A 26,491-nucleotide genomic window follows, 5' to 3' on the forward strand; every position below is an offset into this window, starting at 1 on the left:
TCTGAGACTATCACAGTGCAGGTGCATTTATACGGAGACTTGATTACACACAGGTGGATTGTATTTATCATCATTAGTCATTTAGGTCAACATTGGATCATTCAGAGATCCTCACTGAACTTCTGGAGAGAGTTTGCTGCACTGAAAGTAAAGGGGCTGAATAATTTTGCACGCCCAATTTTTCAGTTTTTGATTTGTTAAAAAAGTTTGAAATATCCAATAAATGTCGTTCCACTTCATGATTGTGTTCCACTTGTTGTTGATTCTTCACAAAAAAATACAGTTTTATATATTTATGTTTGAAGCCTGAAATGTGGCAAAAGGTTGCAAAGTTCAAGGGGGCCGAATACTTTCGCAAGGCACTGTATATTCTACATCGTTGGAAAGGGCTCATAAGCAACCATTTCATTGTAGTCTACAACCATTGTATGATTTGATGAGAGAACCTATCTGACTTACGAATGTGTCTGGGGGGGGGGCTGGTTATTTGGTCATAAGGCCACCACAATAGATTAGAAAACACTGCTCACCTCGACAGGAAATGAAGCAGTTCACAACACGAGGCAGAGAACCTCCTTAAAGCTTCCAATCAAGAAGACTTTACTTCACTATATATGAAGAGTTGACGTACTTTCTGCCAGCTGATAGTAAGATCCTCATCCTCTCATACGGGTAAACGTATAGATGTAGGTTGGCCTCTTTGGTCTATTTTACATGTAAGGAAGTCAAGTTGTTATGTTTTGTTGAAGCTGTGATAAGGTAAGAGATTGTTCATTAAGCAGTGACAGCACGTTGCGCAATCACAAGTGAACCACGACGACCACCGTCGCCAATGTGGCGGGCTGAAATCTACACTCGGGCTGTAAAAACATCGGTGTAGTTAGCTGGTTTACTTTGAAATGCTACGCGATGATCGGATTCCAGTCTACGGCTTTTTACTCCTTGACCTTTAAAGAGGTCATATGAACTTTAACCTCAAACCCTCCTTATGTTTTTTTTTCTTCTTGTTTTGTTTCTAAAAATGTGTTCTTTACCCCCAGGACACTTCAACAGTAGACTATCCAGGGGATGTAAAGAGAAAGAAATATATAACCAGGATCAAACCCGGGTCTGTATTATGGGGTATTGTGATGTCATTATGGGGTATTGTGATGTCATTATGGGGTATTGTGATGTCGTTATGGAGTATTGTGATGTCGTTATGGGGTATTGTGATGTCGTTATGGGGTATTGTGATGTCGTTATGGAGTATTGTGATGTCATTATGGGGTATTGTGATGTCATTATGGGGTATTGTGATGTCGTTATGGAGTATTGTGATGTCATTATGGGGTATTGTGATGTCGTTATGGGGTATTGTGGTGTCGTTATGGAGTATTGTGATGTCATTATGGGGTATTGTGATGTCATTATGGGGTATTGTGATGCCGTTATGGAGTATTGTGATGTCATTATGGGGTATTGTGATGTCATTGTGGAGTATTGTGATGTCATTATGGAGTATTGTGATGTCGTTATGGAGTATTGTGATGTCATTATGGGGTATTGTGATGTCATTATGGAGTATTGTGATGTCATTATGGAGTATTGTTATGGTCATATGAACTTTAACCTCAAATATATAACCTTGATGTTCGTGGTCATTTTTAACTCACGGGTATAGTACTTGACCAGCTCCTGCAGGGAGGAGAAGGAGGTGGACGGAGAGATGTAGAACCCTCCGTTATCCAGGGAACGGATCTTGTAGTGCTTCACCACATCCCCATGCTCCAGCCCTACGTCTCTGATGGACAGGGAGAGAGCACCTTTTGGGGCGACATGTCAATGACACATACAGTGTGTTAGCGTGTTAGATATTACTGAGCGCGTCGGAACTAGAAGCTCAAGCATTTCGCTACGCTCGCAATTAACATCTGCTAAACCATGTGTATGTGACCAATACAATTTGATTAGCTTACAGCTTTATGAGGCTTTTTGTTTTTTTCAGTCCTTGATATCAGCTTGTATCAGTTTGTTTAATGTATATGTCAGTTCTGTTAATGCCAATTATATGGTTATACGTACAAGATGGACGATTTGACCATTCCAAGCCTTTCTGTATTATATTTTTGGAGCTATTTTCAATTTTAAAAAATGTTGTGTTGTTCTGAAAATGGCAATGTTGTACTTTAAAAAAGGCAGAGAGGATGATTCTGACCTTTGGTGGTCTCACTCTCTCGAACTAGAAATGACCCGGCTTTATTCCCCGGAGCCAGGAGCAGACGCTCTGTCTCTCTACGACTCAGGTCCTTGAAAAACCATCTACAATACATGGAAGAACAGGGAAGTGTCGCCAAATAATGTGTTACATACTTAGCATATTGATACAGGAAGCATATTGATACAGGAAGCATAGTGATACAGGAAGCATATTGATACAGGAAGCATACTGATACAGGAAGCATACTGATACAGGAAGCATACGGATACAGGAAGCATATTGATACAGGAAGCATATTGATACAGGAAGCATATTAAAACAGGAAGCATAGTGATACAAGAAGCATATTGATACAGGTAGCATAGTGATACAGAAAGCATATTGATACAGGAAGCATACTGATACAGGAAGCATACTGATACAGGAAGCATACGGATACAGGAAGCATATTGATACAGGAAGCATATTGATACAGGAACCATATTAAAACAGGAAGCATAGTGATACAAGAAGCATACTGATACAGGTAGCATAGTGATACAGGAAGCATATTGATACAGGAAGCATATTGATACAGGAATCATACTGATACAGGAAGAATATTGATACAGGATGTATATTGATACAGGAAGCATAGTGATACAGGAAGCATATTGATACAGGAAGCATACTGATACAGGAATCATACTGATACAGGAAGAATATTGATACAGGATGTATATTGATACAGGAAGCATAGTGATACAGGAAGCATATTGATACAGGAAGCATAGTGATACAGGAAGCATATTGATACAGGAAGCATACTGATACAGGAAGCATACTGATACAGGAAGCATACGGATACAGGAAGCATACTGATACAGGAAGCATAGTGATACAGGAAGCATACGGATACAGGAAGCATACTGATACAAGAAGCATATTGATACAGGAAGCATATTGATACAGGAAGCATATTGATACAGGAAGCATACTGATACAGGAAGCATACTGATACAGGAAGCATACGGATACAGGAAGCATATTGATACAGGAAGCATACGGATACAGGAAGCATACGGATACAGGAAGCATATTGATACAGGAAGCATATTGATACAGGAAGCATACGGATACAGGAAGCATACTGATACAGGAAGCATACTGATACAGGAAGCATATTGATACATTAAGCATATTGATACAGGAAGTATATTGATACAGGAAGCATACGGATACAGGAAGCATACTGATACAGGAAAGGAAAGTGTTTTTAATTTCCTGTCAACACAACTCAGTTCATTTATAATGATCTATGGTGAAGTATGTATTGTAAACGTATGATGACCCATGCTCAAAGTGTTAAATTATCAAAAAGAAAATGGCTGACTTGTGTCAGAGCAGATTCACTTACTTTTCTATTTCTAGGGTGTCTACTCTGGCCACGTACGTACATGGGATGCACCCCTCCTCTCCCGTCACCAGTGACTTAGCAAGCCACCAGTCCCCATTCCTTCAAAGAACAACAACAGAGCACGTTTTGTCTATTTCCTGACACGTCTAAATGAGCCACGTAACGGTGCCTCCAAAGGATACTGCTATCCTGTATTATCACCCTGAGGATATGACATCAGACTATTGTCTGAGAACCAAACGTCGGCGTGACATCTCCCTAATGTAATAATGAGTGACCGTGTTGTTGTAAATCAGCACTGTACTCACTCCTGGAGGATCTGGAGCCTCTCTCCCTTTCTGAACGGTAGGTCCTGGTCCGTGGTTGGTTTGAAGTCGTGCAGAGCAATGACAACGTCTTCGTCTGGAAGGGACAGGAATATGTGTAAAGGTGAAGTTTGCTTAATATCAAGAAATGAGGGTTTCGTATCGACAAAACTCTGACAATAGTCGTCATTGTAAAAGGGTTTGCAAAATTATGTTCTGAAACAGGTTGACAATTGATGTTCTGAAACAGGTTGACAAATTACATTCTGAAACAGGTTGACAAATTACATTCTGAAACAGGTTGACAAATGATGTTCTGAAACAGGTTGACAAACTATGTTCTGAAACAGGTTGACAAATTGCATTCTGAAACAGGTTGACAAATTACATTCTGAAACAGGTTGACAAATTACATTCTGAAACAGGTTGACAAATTACATTCTGAAACAGGTTGACAAATTACATTCTGAAACAGGTTGACAAATTACATTCTGAAACAGGTTGACAAATTACATTCTGAAACAGGTTGACAATTGTAACTTACCATTACCAGAGGCCTGTTCCGTATTGTGTGCCTGAGTGGAGAAAATATATTTGTGAGAGAGATAAGATGTCATTATTCATAAAGACACCAAATAAATCTAGAAAAATCAGTAACCTTATTAATCCCTGATTCACATCTATGATGTCATACACGAAGAAAAGAAAACTCTATTATACCTCCACTCAATGTGGAGGCTATATACAGGGGGTACCGGTACAGAGTCAATGTGGAGGCTATATACAGGGGGTACCGGTACAGAGTCAATGTGGAGACTATATACAGGGGGTACCGGTACAGAATCAATGTGGAGGCTATATACAGGGGGTACCGGTACAGAATCAATGTGGAGGCTATATACAGGGGGTACCAGTACAGAGTCAATGTGGGAGGCTATATACAGGGGGTACTGGTACAGAGTCAATGTGGAGGCTATATACAGGGGGTACCGGTACAGAATCAATGTGGAGGCTATATACAGGGGGTACCGGTACAGAATCAATGTGGAGGCTATATACAGGGGGTACCGGTACAGAGTCAATGTGGAGGCTATATACAGGGGGTACCGGTACAGAGTCAATGTGGAGGCTATATACAGAGGGTACCGGTACAGAATCAATGTGGAGACTATATACAGGGGGCACCGGTACAGAATCAATGTGGAGGCTATATACAGGGGGTACCGGTACAGAATCAATGTGGAGGCTATATACAGGGGGTACCAGTACAGAGTCAATGTGGAGGCTATATACAGGGGGTACTGGTACAGAGTCAATGTGGAGGCTATATACAGGGGGTACCGGTACAGCATCAATGTGGAGGCTATATACAGGGGGTACCGGTACAGAATCAATGTGGAGGCTATATACAGGGGGTACCTGTACAGAGTCAATGTGGAGGCTATATACAGGGGGTACCGGTACAGAGTCAATGTGGAGGCTATATACAGGGGGTAACGGTACAGAGTCAATGTGGAGGCTATATACAGAGGGTACCGGTACAGAGTCAATGTGGAGACTATATACAGGGGGTACCGGTACAGAATCAATGTGGAGGCTATATACAGGGGGTACCGGTACAGAATCAATGTGGAGGCTATATACAGGGGGTACCGGTACAGAGTCAATGTGGAGGCTATATACAGTGGGTACCGGCACAGAGTCAATGTGGAGGCTATATACAGGGGGTACCGGTACAGAGTCAATGTCTGGGGGCACCGGTGCCGAGGTAATTGAGATAATATGTACATGTAGGTTGAGTTATTAAAGTGACTATGCATAGATAATAACAGAGAGTAGCAGCAGCATAGAAGGGGGGGGGGGGGGCAAAGCAAGTAGTCTGGGTAGCCATTTGATTAGATGTTCAGGAGTCTTATGGCTTGGGGGTAGAAGCTGTTTAGAAGCCTTTTGGACCTAGACTTGGTGCTCCGGTACCACTTGCCGTAAGGTAGCAGGGAGAATCAAATCAAATCAAATCAAATTTTATTTGTCACATACACATGGTTAGCAGATGTTAATGCGAGTGTAGCGAAATGCTTGTGCTTCTAGTTCCGACAATGCAGTAATAACCAACAAGTAATCTAACTAACAATTCCAAAACTACTGTCTTATACACAGTGGAAGGGGATAAAGAATATGTACATAAGGATATATGAATGAGTGATGGTACAGAGCAGCATAGGCAAGATACAGTAGATGGTATCGAGTACAGTATATACATATGAGATGAGTATGTAAACAAAGTGGCATAGTTAAAGTGGCTAGTGATACATGTGTTACATAAGGATACAGTCGATGATATAGAGTACAGTATATACGTATGCATATGAGATGAATAATGTAGGGTAAGTAACATTATATAAGGTAGCGTTGTTTAAAGTGGCTAGTGATATATTTACATCATTTCCCATCAATTCCCATTATTAAAGTGGCTGGAGTTGAGTCAGAGTCAGTGTCAGTGTGTTGGCAGCAGCCACTCAATGTTAGTGGTGGCTGTTTAACAGTCTGATGGCCTTGAGATAGAAGCTGTTTTTCAGTCTCTCAGTCTCTCAGTCTCTCGGTCCAGAACAATCTATGACTAGGGTGGTGGACAATTTTTAGGGCCTTCCTCTGACACCGCCTGGTATAGAGGTCATGGATGGCAGGAAGCTTGGCACGGGTGATGTACTGGGCCGTTCGCAATACCTTCTTTCTGGGATAATGGTGTTGATGTGAGCCATGATCAGCCTTTCCAAGCATTTCATGGCTACAGATGTGATTGCTATGGGTCGGTAGTCGTTAAGGCAGGTTACCTTGGTGTTCTTGGGCACAGGCACTATGGTGGTCTGCTTGAAACATGTTGGTATTACAGACTCGGACAGGGAGAGGTTGAAAATGTCAGTGAAGACACTTGACAGTTGGTCAGTGCATTCTGACAGTACACATCCTGGTAATCTGTCTGGCCCTGCGGCCTTGTGATTGTTGACCTGTTTAAAGGTCTTACTCACATTGGCTGGGGGTATATAGGTACTCACAGTGTGGTTGGACGTGTTGGGTGTATATAGGTACTCACAGTGTGGTTGGACGTGTTGGGTGTATATAGGTACTCACAGTGTGGTTGGAGGTGTTGGGTGTTTATAGGTACTCACAGTGTGGTTGATGGATTTGGGTGTATGTCGGTACTCACAGTGTGGTTGGAGGTGTTGGGTGTATATAGGTACTCACAGTGTGGTTGGAGGTGTTAGGTGTATATAGGTACTCACAGTGTGGTTGGTGGAGTTGGTGGTTTGAGAGCCTTTCCCTGGGTGGTGGATGTCGTCTTTCTGACGTTTCTGACCACTGCAGCTGGAACCCATCCTTTACAATGGTCTGATCCACACCAGTGTCTCTAGGGTCATGCCCTGTGCTGAAAATTAACACATCAATTAATCGATCGATCGATCAATCCATCAATCGATCAAATCAATCAATCAAATCAAATCAATTCATGTTACTTTCCCCAGAGGAGTGAAATTTGATTTGTGAAAAGTGGAAACATAATAAAAGTTTTTAAAAAACAAAGTCCATAAAAAAGAGTGTATCTATTATCCTCTGGGATTCAGTAAACTGAAATATTAAATTCACAGTCTGTCAGTTTGTGGATAGAACACAGAAAGCTAACATTATGTATCAGAACAGTTGCCAGTTCATCTTTAGGAACTGTTTACTGCCTGTAGCGTCCTGTATACACCCTATGTCAAAGGAAGCTGTGGAAGGATCTGTGATGTAGGCTGCCGTCTGAGGTGGCACCCTATTCCCTAGTGCACTACTGTCAGTATGGGCCCTGGACAAAACTAGCGCACTATTTCGGGCATAGGGTGCCATGTGTGACACGACTCGGTTTACACTCTACAAGGTGTTGGAAAGAGTTCCACAGGGATGCTGGCCCCATGTCAACTCCGACGCTTCCCACAGCTGTGTCAAGTTGGCTGGATGTCCTTTGGGTGGTGGACCAATTATTGATACACACGCGGGAAACTGTTGAGCGTTCTTGTGTTGCAGTTCTTGACACACTCAAACCGGTACGCCTTGCACCAACTGCCCCCTTGTTCAAAGACGCTTAAATATTTTGTGCCTTGCCCATTCGCCCTCTGAATGGCACACGTACGCAATCCATGTCTCAGTTGTCTCAAGGCATAAACATCCTCATTTAACCTGTCTCCTCCCGTAGATTTAACAGGTGATATCAATAAGGAATCATAGCTTTCACCTGGATTCACCTGGTCAGTCTGTCATAATGTTAATGTTAATGTGCAATCAGTGTATGATGCTTTAAAATATATAACATGATATCAGATCAAAAAAGGGTAAGAAAATATACTTTTTTACAAACAACACTAAAACACAATTTCAGATAGCTACAATATGAATTATCATAATTTATTCTTAAATACCTTGGAACTTGGTCTTCACTTGTGTCATCAAAAGCATTCCAGTTTGAAGTGTCTGCTATTTCCTTATTCAACTCTCTCTCTCTCTCTCTCTCTCTCTCTCTCTCTCTCTCTCTCTCTCTCTCTCTCTCTCTCTCTCTCTCTCTCATAACTCAAACCTTCAGAAGACACAAACACACAAACACACTGTTGAGCGCCCTGTGTCTATCCTTAGGGACAACATCAGTTGAACTAGATTAGACAGTAGTTGTTGTGTTTATTTATACTGATGGTCCACTCCCTTTCCTGCATTGGAATGGCCACATTGTGTGTGTGTGTGTGTGTGTGTGTGTGTGTGTGTGTGTGTGTGTGTGTGTGTGTGTGTGTGTGTGTGTGTGTGTGTGTGTGTGTGTGTGTGTGTGTGTGTGTGTGTGTGTGTGCTTGCGTGCTTGCGTGCTTGCGGGCGTCTCTGTGCATTGACGGTTTGCAGTGGTCATAATTGACTCGTTGACTACAATAACAATTATATTGGACTACTGATTTCTGTGTCTGATTTCTGTTATTAGGTGTTTGTGTGGAGGTAGGGATATAAATGCTAGTTTCTGTACTTCAACAGGATCTGCTATAGGATGTTGTTTACTAGCCAACAGTAATGCATTTCCTGATTGGGCTATTAAACTGTTCAAATCTGGTACTAGGGTATCTGGTACTAATCTGGTACCAGTAATCTGGTACTAATCTGGTACTAGGGTATCTGGTACTAATCTGGTACCAGTAATCTGGTACTAATCTGGTACTAGGGTATCTGGTACTAATCTGGTACCAGTAATCTGGTACTAATCTGGTACTAGGGACAGCTAGGGTCCTGTCTCAGACTGGTACTGTAAATAGGGTCCTGTCTCAGACTGGTACTGTAAATAGGGTCCTGTCTCAGACTGGTACCGTAAATAGGGTCCTGTCTCAGACTGGTACTGTAAATAGGGTCCTGTCTCAGACTGGTACTGTAAATAGGGTCCTGTCTCAGACTGGTACTGTAAATAGGGTCCTGTCTCAGACTGGTACTGTAAATAGGGTCCTGTCTCAGACTGGTACTGTAAATAGGGTCCTGTCTCAGACTGGTACTGTAAATAGGGTCCTGTCTCAGACTGGTACTGTAAATAGGGTCCTGTCTCAGACTGGTACTGTAAATAGGGTCCTGTCTCAGACTGGTACTGTAAATAGGGTCCTGTCTCAGACTGGTACTGTAAATAGGGTCCTGTCTCAGACTGGTACTGTAAATAGGGTCCTGTCTCAGACTGGTACTGTAAATAGGGTCCTGTCTCAGACTGGTACTGTAAATAGGGTCCTGTCTCAGACTGGTACTGTAAATAGGGTCCTGTCTCAGACTGGTACTGTAAATAGGGTCCTGTCTCAGACTGGTACCGTAAATAGGGTCCTGTCTCAGACTGGTACTGTAAATAGGGTCCTGTCTCAGACTGGTACTGTAAATAGGGTCCTGTCTCAGACTGGTACTGTAAATAGGGTCCTGTCTCAGACTGGTACTGTAAATAGGGTCCTGTCTCAGACAGGTACTGTAAATAGGGTCCTGTCTCAGACTGGTACTGTAAATAGGGTCCTGTCTCAGACAGGTACTGTAAATAGGGTCCTGTCTCAGACTGGTACTGTAAATAGGGTCCTGTCTCAGACTGGTACTGTAAATAGGGTCCTGTCTCAGACTGGTACTGTAAATAGGGTCCTGTCTCAGACTGGTACTGTAAATAGGGTCCTGTCTCAGACTGGTACTGTAAATAGGGTCCTGTCTGGGGGTAAAATTTAATGTAACTGCACATTTTTTGATGGTGGTGTGTGTTCGTGTGTGTGTGTGTGTGTGTGTGTGTGTGTGTGTGTGTGTGTGTGTGTGTGTGTTCGTTTGGGTGTGTGTGTGTTCGTTTGGGTGTGTGTGTGTTCGTTTGGGTGTGTGTGTGTGTGTGTGTGTGTGTGTGTGTGTGTGTGTGTGTGTGTGTGTGTGTGTGTGTGTGTGTGTGTGTGTGTGTGTGTGTGTGTGTGTGTGTGTATATATATATATTTGTGTATTTTCCCTGACGTCAGTCTCAGTTCCTGTGGTTTGGGGTCTCAGCTACTGTGAGTGTCAGTTTTGTCTGAGCACAGCTTTCACATACAGCTAACAGACAAAATAACGCCAACCCCAATATACAGTCTTAATATGCACCTTGGCATAGATTCTACATCTGTCTTAATATGCACCCTGGCATAGATTCTACATATGTCTTAATATGCACCCTGGCATAGATTCTACATCTGTCTTAATATGCACCCTGGCCCTGATTCTACATCTGTCTTAATATGCACCTTGGCATAGATTCTACATCTGTCTTAATATGCACCTTGGCATAGATTATACATCTGTCTTAATATGCACCTTGGCATAGATTCTACAACTGTCTTAATATGCACCTTGGCATAGATTCTACAACTGTCTTAATATGCACCTTGGCATAGATTCTACAACTGTCTTAATATGCACCTTGGCATAGATTCTACAAGTGTCTTAATATGCACCTTGGCATAGATTCTACATCTGTCTTAATATGCACCTTGGCATAGATTCTAAATCTATCTTAATATGCACCTTGGCATAGATTCTGCAAATGTATTAATATGCACCTTGGCACAGATTCTACAACTGTCTTAATATGCACCTTGGCACAGATTCTACAAGTGTCTTAATATGCACCTTGGCATAGATTCTACAACTGTCTTAATATGCACCTTGGCACAGATTCTACAAGTGTCTTAATATGCACCTTGGCATAGATTCTACATCTGTCTTAATATGCACCTTGGCTTAGATTCTACATCTGTCTTAATATGCACCTTGGCATAGATTCTACATCTGTCTTAATATGCACCTTGGCACAGATTCTACAAGTGTCTTAATATGCACCTTGGCATAGATTCTACATCTGTCTTAATATGCACCTTGGCATAGATTCTACATCTGTCTTAATATGCACCTTGGCATAGATTCTACATCTGTCTTAATATGCACCTTGGCACAGATTCTACAAGTGTCTTAATATGCACCTTTGCATAGATTCTACATCTGTCTTAATATGCACCTTGGCATAGATTCTACATCTGTCTTAATATGCACCTTGGCATAGATTCTGCAAATGTCTTAATATGCACCTTGGCACAGATTCTACAAGTGTCTTAATATGCACCTTGGCATAGATTCTACAACTGTCTTAATATGCACCTTGGCACAGATTCTACAAGTGTCTTAATATGCACCTCGGCATAGATTCTACAACTGTCTTAATATGCACCTTGGTGTAGATTCTACAACTGTCTTAATATGCACCTTGGCATAGATTCTACATCTGTCTTAATATGCACCTTGGCATAGATTCTACATCTGTTTTAATATGCACCTTGGCATAGATTCTACATCTGTCTTAATATGCACCTTGGCATAGATTCTACATCTGTCTTAATATGCACCTTGGCATAGATTCTACATCTGTCTTAATATGCACCTTGGCCCTTATTCTACATCTGTCTTAATATGCACCTTGGCATATATTCTACATCTGTCTTAATATGCACCTTGGCATAGATTCTACAAGTGTCTTAATATGCACCTTGGCATAGATTCTACAACTGTCTTAATATGCACCTTGGCATAGATTCTACATCTGTCTTAATATGCACCTTGGCCCTTATTCTACATCTGTCTTAATATGCACCTTGGCATAGATTCTACATCTGTCTTAATATGCACCTTGGCATAGATTCTACAACTGTCTTAATATGCACCTTGGCATAGATGCTACATCTGTCTTAATATGCACCTTGGCATAGATTCTACATCTGTCTTAATATGCACCTTGGCATAGATTATACATCTGTCTTAATATGCACCTTGGCATAGATTCTACATCTGTCTTAATATGCACCTTGGCATAGATTCTACATCTGTCTTAATATGCACCTTGGCATAGATTCTACATCCGTCTTAATATGCACCTTGGCATAGATTCTACATCTGTCTTAATATGCACCTTGGCATAGATTCTACATCTGTCTTAATATGCACCTTGGCATAGATTATACATCTGTCTTAATATGCACCTTGGCATAGATTCTACATCTGTCTTAATATGCACCTTGGCATAGATTCTACATCTGTCTTAATTTGCACCTTGGCATAGATTATACATCTGTCTTAATATGCATCTTTAATTGATTCTACAAATATCTTAATATGCACCTTTATTCTACAAATGTCTGGGACTCTATTGAAGGGATTCTTCCAATAGAAATTCCATAATTCGGTGTTTAGTTGTTTGACACCACAAAACGCTCCAGAATATCCCATCAAGTCTTCAATTGGTTTGAGATCTGGTGACTGAGACGGCAATGGCGTATGGTTTACATAGTTTTCATACTCATCGAACCGTTCAGTGACCACTCGTGCCCAGTTGATGTGTGCATACTCATCCTATGTGGGCGTAGCCATGGTCACCAAAATAACGGCCTGCCCAACATTTTTATGTTTGACCCTAAGCATGATGGGATGTTAATTGCTTAATTAAACTCAAGAACCACACCTCTGTGGAAGCACCTGCTTTCAATATACTTTTTATCCCTCGTTTACTAAAGTGTTTCCATTATTTCGGCAGTTACCTGTATCTATCACTCTCTTCCACATCTTGAACCCTACATAGGCTCTGTTCCAAATGGCACCCTATTTGGTGCTCTACTTTTGACCAGAAACCAATGGGCTCTGGTTAAAAGTAGTGCACTTTATAGGAAAAGTAGTGCACTATTTAGGGAATAAGGTGCCATTTGGGACAAAATCTTATTGAACCTTTTCATCCAATCTCAGAAGGAAGCAGTACCTATACTCACCACAAGGTGGACTGAAGAGATTACAGTGGGATTCAATAGGAAGCAGTACCTATACTGACCACAAGGTGGACTGAAGAGATTACAATGGGATTCAGTTGGAAGCGGTATCAGAGAAGCTACTGAGGATGGTGGCTGACTCTATAGCCACTCCTACTGAGGATGGTGGCTGAGTCTATAGCCACTCCTACTGAGGTTGGTAGCTGACTCTATAGCCACTCCTACTGAGGATGGTGGCTGAGTCTATAGCCACTCCTACTGAGGATGGTAGCTGACTCTATAGCCACTCCTATCTGTCACATTTTTAATCTGAGCCTAGAGGAAAGTATTTGTCCTCAGGCCTGGAGGGAAGCCAAAGTAATTCCGCTAACCAAGATTGGTAAAACGGCCTTTACTGGTTCTAACAGCAGACCAATGAGCTTGCTGCCAGCTCTTAGCAAACTGTTGGAGAAAATTGTGCTTGACCAAATACAATGCTATTTCTCTGTAAACAAATTAACAACAGACTTTCAGCATGCTTATAGAAAAGGGCACTCAACATGTACTGCGCTGACACAAATGACTGATGATTGGTTGAAAGAAATTGATAATAAGAAGATTGTGGGACTATTACATTTCAGTGCAGCCTTTGATATTACTGACAATAACCTGTTGTTGAAAAAACTTAATCGCTATGGCTTTTCAACCTCTGCCATATCGTGGATTCAGAGCTATCTATCTAATAGAACTCAAAGGGTTTTCTTTAATGGAAGCTTCTCTAATGTCAAACATGTCAATTGTGGTGTACCGCAGGTCAGTTCTCTAGGCCCTCTACTCTTTTCTATTTTTACCAATGGTCTGCCACTGGCATTAAACAAAGCATGTGTGTCCATGTATGCTGATGATTCAACCATATATGCGTCAGCAACCACAGCTAATGAAGTCACTGAAACCCTTAACAGTTTCAGTCTGTTTTGGAATAGGTGGCCAGTAATAAACTGGTCCTGAACATCTCTAAAACTAAGAGCATTGTATTTGGTACAAATCATACCTTAAGTGCTAGACCTCAGCTGAATCCGGTAATGAATGGTGTGGCTGTTGAACAAGTTGAGGAGATTTATTTGGCGTTACCTTAGATTGTAAACTGTCATGGTCAAAACATATAGATTCAATGGTTGTAAAGATGGGGAGAGGTATGTCCGTAATAAAAGATGCTCTGTTTTTTTGACACCACACTCCAGTCGTGTGGTCCAGTGCTGCAAGGAAAGACCTAGTCAAGCTGCAGCTGGCCCAGAACAGAGCAACACATGTTGCTCTTAATTGTAATCAGAGGGCTGATATTAATACTGTGCATGTCAGTCTGTCTTGGCTTAGAGTTGAGGAGAGACTGAATGCATCACTTCTTCTTTTTATAAGAAACACTAATGTGTTGAAAATCCCCAAATTGTTTGCATAGTCAACTTACACACAGCTCTGACACACACACTTATCCCACCAGACATGCCACCAGGGGTCTTTTCACAGTCCCCAAAATCCAGAACAAATTCCAGAAAACGTACAGTATTATATAGAGCCATTATTGCATGGAACTTCCTTCTATGTCATATTGTTCAAATAAACAGCAAACCTGGTTTCAAAAAACAGATAAAGCAACACCTCGCGGCACAACGGCTCTCCCCTATTTGACCTAGGCAGTCTGTGTGTAGGCTTTGATATGTAGGCTACGTGTGCCTTTAAAAAAACAATGGATGTAGTTCTGAGCTGTTCTTGTCTACTGACGTTCTGTATTATGTCATTCTGTACTATGTTTCATGTTCTGTGTGGACCCCAGGAAGAGTAGCTGCTGCTTTTGCAACAACAAATGGAGATCCTAATAAAATACCTATACTAAATACCAGTACCTATACTCACCACAAGGTGGACTGAAGCGATTACAATGGGATTCTGTAGGAAGCAGTACCTATACTCACCACAAGGTGGACTGAAGAGATTACAATGGGATTCTGTAGGAAGCAGTACCTATACTCACCACAAGGTGGATTGAAGAGATTACAAAGGGGTTCCAGTTATCGTTTCAGAGGTTTGTGAGTTGTTGATGCAAAGAGGAGATGTGCTCATATTTACACTAGAGGGCAGAAGAGCACCTGTTTTGAGCTATAACATTTTTGCTGTTTTACACAAGGAGAGGAAAATTACCTGCTGATTAATGCTTAGTCAATTCTTCAAAATGAAACGATGATCTACTTTTTTAGTCTATAACCTTGACTGGGTATTACCTTGTCCTCACCTAGACACACAAACAAATACACACAAACACACACACGCACACACACACACACACACACACACACACACACACACACACACACACACACACAAATAGCGGCAGGTAGCATAGTGCTTAGAGTGTTGGACGAGTAACCGACCAGTAACCGTTCTGCCCCTGAACAAGGCAGTTTAACCCACTGTTCCTAGGCAGTCATTGAAAAGAAGAATTTGTTCTTAATAACTGACTTGTCTCGTTAAATAAAGGTACAAATAATAAAAATACACATCGATCTGAATGGAGATTTCTTGTATTCTGCAGGAATAGAAACCATAGGTATTTCAATAATTCTCTCTTTCAGACTGTTTTATATCCCTGCTCTCACCCTGACAGAATGAATCAAAAGAAACTTGAGATCATTCAGAGTATGTCGATAAGAGAGAGAGAGAGAGAGAGGGGGAGACAATAAATCTGGTAACACCAAGAAGTGATGTTCGTTTCCTATGGGAGTCGTGTCGGACATTGAGGTAGTTATACTGTCTGGGCAACACTTCACAGCATTCTGTTTAGACCACCTGTGTGTGTGTGTGTGTGTGTGTGTGTGTGTGTGTGTGTGTGTGTGTGTGTGTGTGTGTGTGTGTGTGTGTGTGCGTGCGTGCGTGCTTGCGTGCGTGCGCGCGTGCGTGTGTGTGTGTGTGTGTGTGTCTCTATGTGTGTGTGTGCGTGCGTGCGTGCGTGCGTGTGTGTGTGTGTGTCTGGGAGCATGGTACTGAGAAGTAAACAGGACTAAAGAGGAAAGTCCCATTTATTGTCCTGTAGATCTCTTTCTCTCTCTCTGTTAAACACGGAAATGGACCCCTGCCAGCTAGCAGGTGCTTCCTCACAACCTCTCCAACTATTTGACTGCATTTCCAGATGATTTTTAAGGGAACTACGTTATGAACAACGTCCAAACCGGGCCAACTGTCCAAACCCATCTCACCAACCTGTTGTTTGCAATATTATAATAGGGTTACTCCTAAACATACCAGATCTGGGTTCAAATAATATTTTCAAATATCACAATTACTTTCACATACATTTGAGGGAAGTATTCAGATCTATAATATTTGAAAAGACAAGTAGTTATATTTTAATACATCTGGAAATACACTTGGAAAGTATTTGACCGTATTTTAAATTCATGAGAGTATATTTGAGTCTGTGTAGTTTGAATATTTGAAATACAATTTGGCAGACAATTATTATTATTATTTTATTATATATACTATACTCAAATAAAAGTAGTTGTACTGGACAAAACTTAAATACACACACACACAATTAATTTACATTTTAAATACCAGATCCTCAAATACACATGTATCTGAACTCAGGTTTGAAACATACTAAAATGGCAACTAGGGCAACTGCATCATCAAACATGGGCTGTTTGTTAGGAGCAACATAAGCATTCAGCTGCACCCCTATAACACCTGCTAACCAGTATACCAATTGTGCAAGTTCTCTCACTGCAGGATTTGAGTCCCTGGCGGCGTAGTGTGTTACTGATGGTAGGCTTTGTTACTTTGGTCCCAGCTCTCTGCAGGTCATTCACTAGGTCCCCCCGTGTGGTTCTGAGATTTTTGCTCACCGTTCTTGTGATCTTGCGTGGAGCCCCAGATCGAGGGAGATTATCAGTGGTCTTGTATGTCTTCCATTTCCTAATAATTGCTCCCACAGTTGATTTCTTCAAACCAAGCTGCTTACCTATTGCAGATTCAGTCTTCCCAGCCTGGTGCAGGTCTACAATTTTGTTTCTGGTGTCCTTTGACAGCTCTTTGGTCTTGGCCATAGTGGACTTTGGAGTGTGACTGTTTGAGGTTGTGGTTTGAGGTTGTTTGAGGTTGTGGACAGGTGTCTTTTATACTGATAACAAGTTCAAACAGGTGCCATTAATACAGGTAATGAGTGGAGGACAGAGGAGCCTCTTACAGGTCTGTGAGAGCCAGAAATCTTGCTTGTTTGTAGGTGACCAAATACTTATTTTCCACCATAATTTGCAAATAAATTCATTAAAAATCCTACAATGTGATTTTCTGGATTTTTTTTTCTCATTTTGTCTGTCATAGTTGAAGTGTACCTATGATGAAAATTACAGGTCTCTCTCATCTTTTTAGGTGGGAGAACTTGCACAATTGCCCCACTGTATGTGACCAATAAACCTTTGATCTGTTTTTCCAAACGGCACCCTATTCTCTGCGTGAATGGAACGTAATTCCCTATTTTAGGCACTTTTCTCTCTACAACCTTCTCTCCCGACCTTGAACTTAAGCATGATTAATAACTTGCTCTTCACCTGCTATTCGTACTGGGAGAGCTAAGAAATGAAGGCGTGTCTACAGATATGCCGTATTCTGACCTTTTGACTTATTTTATTATTGATTCCACCACCTTTATGTGAGAGGAAACCATGAATACGGCTGAGTTCCAAGTGTGGAAAAGCATCTACTACTATTTTGCCTGATAGAAATAACACCGTTCTCCGTGTACCATAAATGATCAATTGATGAGAGCCATTGATAAGAGCTAGATAAATGAGTAATCCGTTTGGATAAGGGGACTGTATACACACATACAGTGCCTTCAGAAAGTATTCACACCCCTTGACTGTATCCTTATTTTGTTGTTGTTTACAGCCTGAATTTAAAAAATTGATTAAATTAAGATTTGTGTCACTGGCCTACACACAATGTGCCCTATAATGTCAACGTGGAATTATATTTCTTGAAATTCTCACAAATTAACTACAAAGTAAAAGCTGAAATGTCTTGAGTCGATAAGTAGTCAATCCATTTGTTATGGCAAGCCTAAATAAGTTCAGGAGTAAACATGTGCTTTAACAAGTCTCATAATAAGATGCATGGACTCACTGTGTGTCCAATAATAGTGTTTAACACGATTTTTTAATGACTACCTTATCTCTGTACCCCCACACATACAATTATCTGTTAGGTCCCTCAGTCGAGCAGTTATTTCCAAACAACGATTCAACCACAAAGACCAGGGAGGTTTTCCAATGCCTCGTAAAGAAGAGCACCTATGGGTAGGTGGGTAAACAAACAAAAAAAGCCAGACATTGAATATCCCTTTGAGCATGGTGAAGTTATTCATTACACTCTGGATGGTGTATCTATACACCCAGTCACTACAAAGATACAGGCGTCCTTTCTAACTCAGTTGCCGGAGAGGAAGGAAACCGCTCAGGGATTTCACCATGAGGCCAATGGTGACTTTAAAACAGTTACAGAGTTTAATGGCTGTGATAGGAGAAAACTGAGGATGGATCAACAACATTGTAGTTACTCCACAAAACAAACCTAAATGACAAAGTCAAACGAAGGAAGCCTGTACAGAATATAAATATTCCAAAACACTCATCCTGTTTGCAACAAGGCACTAAAGTAAAAATGCAAGAAGACATTGTACATATTATACTGTGATGCAGACCAGGGGGACCTAGGTGACCGTCCTCAGTGCCACACGGTCCATCAGAGTGACACCTACTATTTATGACACACACCCTCAGGTAGGGACCAATGGGATTACTCAGTAAGAGGCACATCCATCAGCCTTGTCCAATGGGGCGCCTTGCCTGTGGCAGTGGCTCGCTATAGGTCTAGGAGGAAGTCACTCGTCCACCGACCCACACTAACAGGACAGGGGAGACTATTCACTAAACCTGAGAATAAGTACAGGCATGTCAAAGAAAGATGAATGTTCATTAAAACTGAGAACGTATTATGAGAACGTTCAGACTCAAATTCCCCATTTGAATGTACAGCTAGATATAAATGAAGAAATAACTGTATGTGTATACAGTAAGCCTTTTTAAACTTCCAACATCAGGGTGATCAAATTAAGATCCTACACCTGTACATAGTTCTATATACTATGAGATTCCATAGTGTTACATGGTTCTATATGCTATGAGATTCCAGAGTGTTACATGGTTCTATATACTATGAGATTCCATAGTGTTACATGGTTCTATATACATGATTCTATTTACATGGTTCTATATACTATGAGATTCCATAGTGTTACATGGTTCTATATACATGATTCTATTTACATGGTTCTATATACTATGAGATTCCATAGTGTTACATGGTTCTAAATACTATGAGATTCCATAGTGTTACATGGTTCTAAATACTATGAGATGCCATAGTGTTACATGGTTCTATATACTATGAGATGCCAGAGTGTTACATGGTTCTATATACATGATTCTATTTACATGGTTCTATATACTATGAGATTCCATAGTGTTACATGGTTCTAAATACTATGAGATTCCATAGTGTTACATGGTTCTAAATACTATGAGATGCCATAGTGTTACATGGTTCTATATACTATGAGATGCCAGAGTGTTACATGGTTCTATATACATGGTTCTATATACATGGTTCTATATACATGGTTCTATATACATGGTTCTATATACATGGTTCTATATACATGGTTATATATACATGGTCCTATATACATGGTTCTATATACATGGTTCTATATACATGGTTCTATATACATGGTTCTATATACATGGTTCTATATACATGGTTCTATATACGATCAGATTCCATAGTGTTACATTGATTGATGTGATAGTCCATATTATTAATGGGTTACTGATTTTCACCTTGAAGGTTTTCTAGAAGGCCTTATTGATTGGTTCATGGATGTCATAGAGGGATGTACAGTATTGAATATTTGGAGTGTTTTGTAGCTGTGTGATCCTTTTCTCTTGAAAAATTAGTCATAGGACAACAATAGGAAAACCATAGGTCACCCATAGGACAACCATAGAACAACCATCGGTCAGCCGCAAGACAACCATAGGACAACCATAGATCAACCATAGGACAACCATAGATCAACCATAGGTCAATCATTGGACAACCATAGATCAACCATAGGTCAACCATAGATCAACCATAGGTCAATCATTGGACAACCATAGATCAACCATAGATCAACCATAGGACAACCATAGATCAGCCGTAAGACAACCATAGATCAACCATAGGTCAACCGTAAGACAACCATAGATCAACCATAGGCCAGCCGCAAGACAACCATAGATAAACCATCGGTCAACCATAGGTCAACCATAGATCAACCATAGGTCAACCATAGGCCAGCCGCAAGACAACCATAGATCAACCATCGGTCAACCATAGATCAATCATCGGTCAGCCATAAGACAACCATAGATCAACCATAGATCAATGATAGATCAACCATAGGCCAACCATAGGACAACCATGGGTCAACCATAGGTCAACCGCAAGACAACCATAGGACAAATAAGACAAATTATTGAATGAGTAAAGTGAAAAGGACAAGAAATGAATTAATATTTGAATTAATTAATAAAAAAAGGAATCAAGAAATGAATAAAGAAAGGCTTTTTCTTAAATATATTTTATTTCATAAACCATATCAGTACATGATTAACCATCCTCAACTGTACAACTGAGAAAATATATTTTCATACAGGATACATACAGCACAGAAGAAGACACGGGGAAACATACAATAACTGAATTTGATACAAACGCTTTACAAACTATATTATATTTATATTTTAAAATATATAGATATGTATTGTGCCACTTGGTTTCTGATATCCGGTAGGTGCCGTGCCTTTTGGCTTTTCTACAATGGGAGAATCTTGGACTCAGGGTGGTGTTGCTTCTCTAGGTTTTTCTTAATATCTATCATGGACTCAGGGTGTTGTTGCTTCTCTAGGTTTTTCTTAATATCTATCATGGACTCATGGTGTTGCTTTTCTAGGTTTTTCTTAATATCTATCATGGACTCAGGGTGGTGTTGCTTCTCTAGGTTTTTCTTAATATCTATCATGGACTCAGGGTGGTGTTGCTTCTCTAGGTTTTTTAATATCTATCATGGACTCAGGGTGTTGTTGCTTCTCTAGGTATAACTTCTATTTGACGCTGGTGTTCAGTCTTGTGCAGTGAATGAATGGAAAATGGTGGTTTAAGAACCTTTCACTGATGTTAAATCAGAAGCATCTATGTTTTCAGTTTGTAGAACGCATCCAATGTGTGTATTTAATAGGTTTACACCTAAAGTGGCAATATATTATTTTAACCATAGAGTTATTCATGTCAGGGAGAATTGACAAAGATCATCATCATCATCAAGATAATCAAGTTAAACGGTCAACATTCTGGAATGGAGATGAAGTGACAAAAACAATCTGTGGGTCAACAACCTGTTTCCACTAAAAATACAAATAAAAGTGATTGTAGTTTAAATGATTAAGTATTGTAGACTATCATCAAAGTGTCTGTTAAAATATTAGGTGCAATTCCATCTCGTAAAATACATATTATCCCAAACACATGATGTTCATTTGATCATTTAAAGCCAGAGCAATCTGATTAAAATAAAACTTTAATTTAGATTAACTACATACAGTCAGCTAAAGACATATATTATTTCTTTCATACATACATACATACATACATACATACATACATACATACATACATACATACATGCATACTGTACATACATACATAGTGTACAAACATACATACATAAATAAATACTGTACATACATACATACATACATACATACATACATACATACATACATATACATACTGTACATACATACATACATACATACATACATACATACATACATAGTGTACAAACATACATACATACATACATACATACATACATACATACATACATACATACATACATACATACATACATACATACTGTACATACATACATACATACATACATACATACATACATACATACATACATACATACATACATATATACATACTGTACATACATACATACATACATACATACATACTGTACATACATACATACATACATACATACTGTACATACATACATACATACATACATACATACATACATACATACATACATACATACATACATACATACATACATACTGTACATACATACATACATACATACATACATACATACATACATACATACATACATACATACATACATATATACATACTGTACATACATACATACATACATACTGTACATACATACATACATACATACATACATACATACATACATACATACATACTGTACATACATACATACATACATACATACATACATACATACATACTGTACATAAATACATACATACATACATATATACATACTGTACATACATACATACATACATACATACATACATACATACATATATACATACTGTACATACATACATACATACATACTGTACATACATACATACATACATACATACATACATACATACATACATACATACATACTGTACATACATACATACATACATACATACATACATACTGTACATACATACATACATACATACATACTGTACATAAATACATTTGGAATGTATAGCTTCACGCTACATGATATGTGTTCAAAGTCATAGACAGGCAACAAAGATTGTTGCAAAAAAATAATTATATATATATATATATATATAATCCTGAAGTATCTACAAAATATATTTATTGTGCTTGAGGTACTTCCTATTGCATTCAGGTTTCACATAGACAGTACATAATATATATATATATATAACTATTTCTCCATTTGCAGTTAATTACGAGTAGCTCCTTAGGGCCAAGGCTTTTAATAGTGGGGTAGAATAAAAACATTTATTTGAACAATTCATTATTCTATTCATTACAATTATAGTTGATTAGTGCACTAAATAAAACCACTCAAACGTAAACTCAGCAACAAAAAAAAAGTAAATAATTGTATGAACAGATCAAGATTCAACAACTGAAACATAAACTGAGCAAGTTCCACAGACATGTGTCTAACAGAAATTTAATAATGTGTCCCTGAACAAAGGGGGGGGGGGGGGGGTCAAAAGTAATAGTTAGTATGTGGTGTGGCCACCAGCTGCATTAGGTACTGCAGTGTATCTCCTCCTTATGGACTGCACCAGATTTGCCAGTTCTTGCTGTGAGATGTTACCCCACTCTTCCAACAAGGCACCTGCAAGTTCCCGGACATTCCTGGGGGGAATGGCCCTAGCCCTCACCCTCCGATCCAACAGGTCCCAAACGTGCTCAATGGGATTGAGATCCGGGCTCTTCGCTGGCCATGGCAGAACACTGACATTCCTGTCTTACAGGATGAGCAGTATAGCTGGTTGCATTGTCATGCTGGAGGGTCATGTCAAGATGAGCCTGCAGGAAGGGTACCACATGAGGGAGGATGTCTTCCCTGTAACGCACAGTGTTGAAATTGCCTGCAGTGACAACAAGCTCAGTCCAATGATGCTGTGACACACCGCCCCAGATCATGACAGACCCTCCACCTCCAAATCGATCCCGCTCCAGAGTACAGGCCTCGGTGTAACGCTCATTCCTTCGATGATAAACGTGAATCCGACCATCACCCCTGGTGAGACAAAACCGCGACTTACCAGTGAAGAGCACTTTTAGCCAGTCCTGTCTGGTCCAGCGACGGTGGGTTTGTGCCCATAGGCGATGTTGTTGCCAGTGAAGTCTGGTGAGGACCTGCCTTACAACAGGCCTACAAGTCCTCAGTCCAGCGTCTCTCAGCCTATTGCGGACAGTCTGAGCACTGATGGAGGGATTGTGCGTTCCTGGTGTAACTCAGGCAGTTGTTGTTGCCATCCTGTACCTGTCCTGCAGGTGTGATGTTCCAATGTACCGATCCTGTGCAGGTGTTGTTACACGTGGTCCTCCACTGCGAGGACGATCAGCTGTCCGTCCTGTCTCCCTGTAGCGCTCTCTTAGGCGTCTCACAGTACGGACATTGCAATTTATTTCCCTGGCCACATCTGCAGTCCTCATGCCTCCTTGCAGCATGCCTAAGGCACGTTCACGCAGATGAGCAGGGACCCTGGGAATCTTTCTGTTGGTGTTTTTCAGAGTCAATAGGAAGGCCTCTTTAGTGTCCTAAGTTTTCATAACTGTGACCTTAATTGCCTACCGTCTGTAAGCTGTTAGTGTATTAACGACCGTTCTAGAGGTGCATGTTCATTAATTGTTTATGGTTCATTGAACAAGCATGGAAAACCGTGTTTAAACCCTTTACAATGAAGATCTGTGAAGTAATTTGGATTTTTACAAATTATCTTTGAAAGACAGGGTCCTGAAAAAGGGACGTTTAATTTTTTTTGCTGAGTTTAGTTTATATAAAATAAATAATATAAACAAGTTTCGATATTCTTCCAGAAAAATATAGATGTTCTGTTCTGTGAAAATAACAGAGTATTCGACTAATTTCAGTTTGCCTATTTCAAGTTTTAAAAGATTCCTTTTTTTGTGGCATAACTTTCTTGTACCATGTGACGTGTGCAATCACAGTAGTAGTTCGGAAATAAAGTGCTTTGATCATTATTTAATCAAGTGATGGATATCATTATCAACAATTCTATCATCCCTTTCAAACCAAGACGTTTTTCTGCCGACTTTACCATACAGCAACTGTGTTTTTCAGCTTTTCCATAAAGGTCATTGCCGATATCGAAGCCCAAAAGTTTTATTTGCTCCTAATGACCTAGTAATAATTTCTGTTCAAATTCTGCCTACGGCTTAGTATGAAATGTAGCCTTAATGCTGAGGCGGTATTGGCACGCACTACGCTCTAAAACGTTTGATAGTTGCAAGGCAGTGAACGTTAACCATCCTAACCTTTGCAAGGCATGTCATTTCAACCATCTCTTCACATGGCCCATCACTAAGCATGCACTGTTTTCTTAACCACAACGGGATGGATTCATAAATAATTACTGTGGGGATAAATCTCACTGAATGGCAACAATAATGGAATGAAGTAGGCTAAATCAATAGAAAGGCGTGTATCAAATTGTTGCTCACTAAAATCTCCCCAAAGTCATCCAATCCTTATAATACATTTAACTAGATACAGTGCATTTGACTTGTCTCTCTTGATTGGTTTGTTTAAATCCTTGACATTCCAGGAAGAAAATGTAAGCCCCGCCCTCCTCTCGTTTGTAGTTCCTATGGTGGCCTGCATAACGGGCAACTCAATAAAAAAGTATGAAAGCGCACTAAACCATCAAGAGCAGCATACAGTGCCTTCGGAAAATGTTTGTTACGTTACAGCCTTATTCTAAAATTGATTAAATATTTTTTTGCCCTCATCAATCTACACACAATACCCCATAATGACAAAGCAAAAACAGGTTTATAGATTTTTTTGGGCAAATGTATTAAAAATGAAAAAATGAAATATCACATTTACATTAGTATTCAGACCCTTTACTCAGTACTTTGTTGAAGCACCTTTGGCAGCGATTACAGCATCGAGTCTTCTTGGGTATGACGCTACAAGCTTGGCACATCTGTATTTGGGGCGTCTCTCCCATTCTTCTCTGCAGATCCTCTCAAACTCTGTAAGGATGGACGGGGAGCGTCGCTGCACAGCTATTTTCAGGTCTCTCCGGAAATGTTTGATCGGGTTCAAGCCTGGGCTCTGGCTGGGCAACTCAAGAACATTCAGAGACTTGTCCCGAAGTCACTCCTGCATTGTCTTGGCTGTGTGCTTAGGGTCATTGTCCTGTTGGAAGGTGAACCTTCTCCCTAATCTGAGGTCCTGAGCGCTCGAGAGCAGGTTTTCATCAAGGATCTCTCTGTACTTTGCTCCATTCATATTTCCCTCGATCCAAACTATTCTCCCAATTCCTGCCGCTGAAAAACATCCCCACAGCATGATGCTGCCGCCACCATGCTTCACCGTAGCGATGGTGCCAGGTTTCCTCCAAATGTGATGTTTGGCATTTAGGCCAAAGAGTTCAATCTTGGTTTCATCAGACCAGAGAATCTTGTTTCTCATGGTCTGGGAGTATTTTAGGTGCCTTTTGGCAAACACTAAGTGGGCTGTCATGTGCCTTTTACTGAGGAGTAGCTC

The 26,491-nt window shown here is 40.3% G+C and overlaps 1 protein-coding gene across 1 annotated transcript in view; it reads right to left on the bottom strand.

Annotated features, from left to right (window-relative positions):
- blk (BLK proto-oncogene, Src family tyrosine kinase) overlaps positions 1 to 8,569 on the bottom strand; it is a 38,595-nt gene extending 30,026 nt beyond the window's left edge. The window contains exons 1-7 of the mRNA XM_036976393.1: positions 8,353 to 8,569; positions 7,183 to 7,325; positions 4,446 to 4,476; positions 3,905 to 3,998; positions 3,597 to 3,695; positions 2,198 to 2,301; positions 1,656 to 1,805 (exon numbers count right to left, since the gene is read on the bottom strand). Of these exons, the coding sequence (XP_036832288.1) occupies positions 1,656 to 1,805; positions 2,198 to 2,301; positions 3,597 to 3,695; positions 3,905 to 3,998; positions 4,446 to 4,476; positions 7,183 to 7,275 (571 nt within the window). The 5' untranslated portion in view covers positions 7,276 to 7,325; positions 8,353 to 8,569. The remainder of the gene's footprint in view (positions 1 to 1,655; positions 1,806 to 2,197; positions 2,302 to 3,596; positions 3,696 to 3,904; positions 3,999 to 4,445; positions 4,477 to 7,182; positions 7,326 to 8,352) is intronic.
- Positions 8,570 to 26,491: the final 17,922 nt, after the last annotated feature.

This window comes from Oncorhynchus mykiss, chromosome 4 (genome assembly GCF_013265735.2).
Source record: "Oncorhynchus mykiss isolate Arlee chromosome 4, USDA_OmykA_1.1, whole genome shotgun sequence".
Taxonomy (NCBI): domain Eukaryota; kingdom Metazoa; phylum Chordata; class Actinopteri; order Salmoniformes; family Salmonidae; genus Oncorhynchus; species Oncorhynchus mykiss.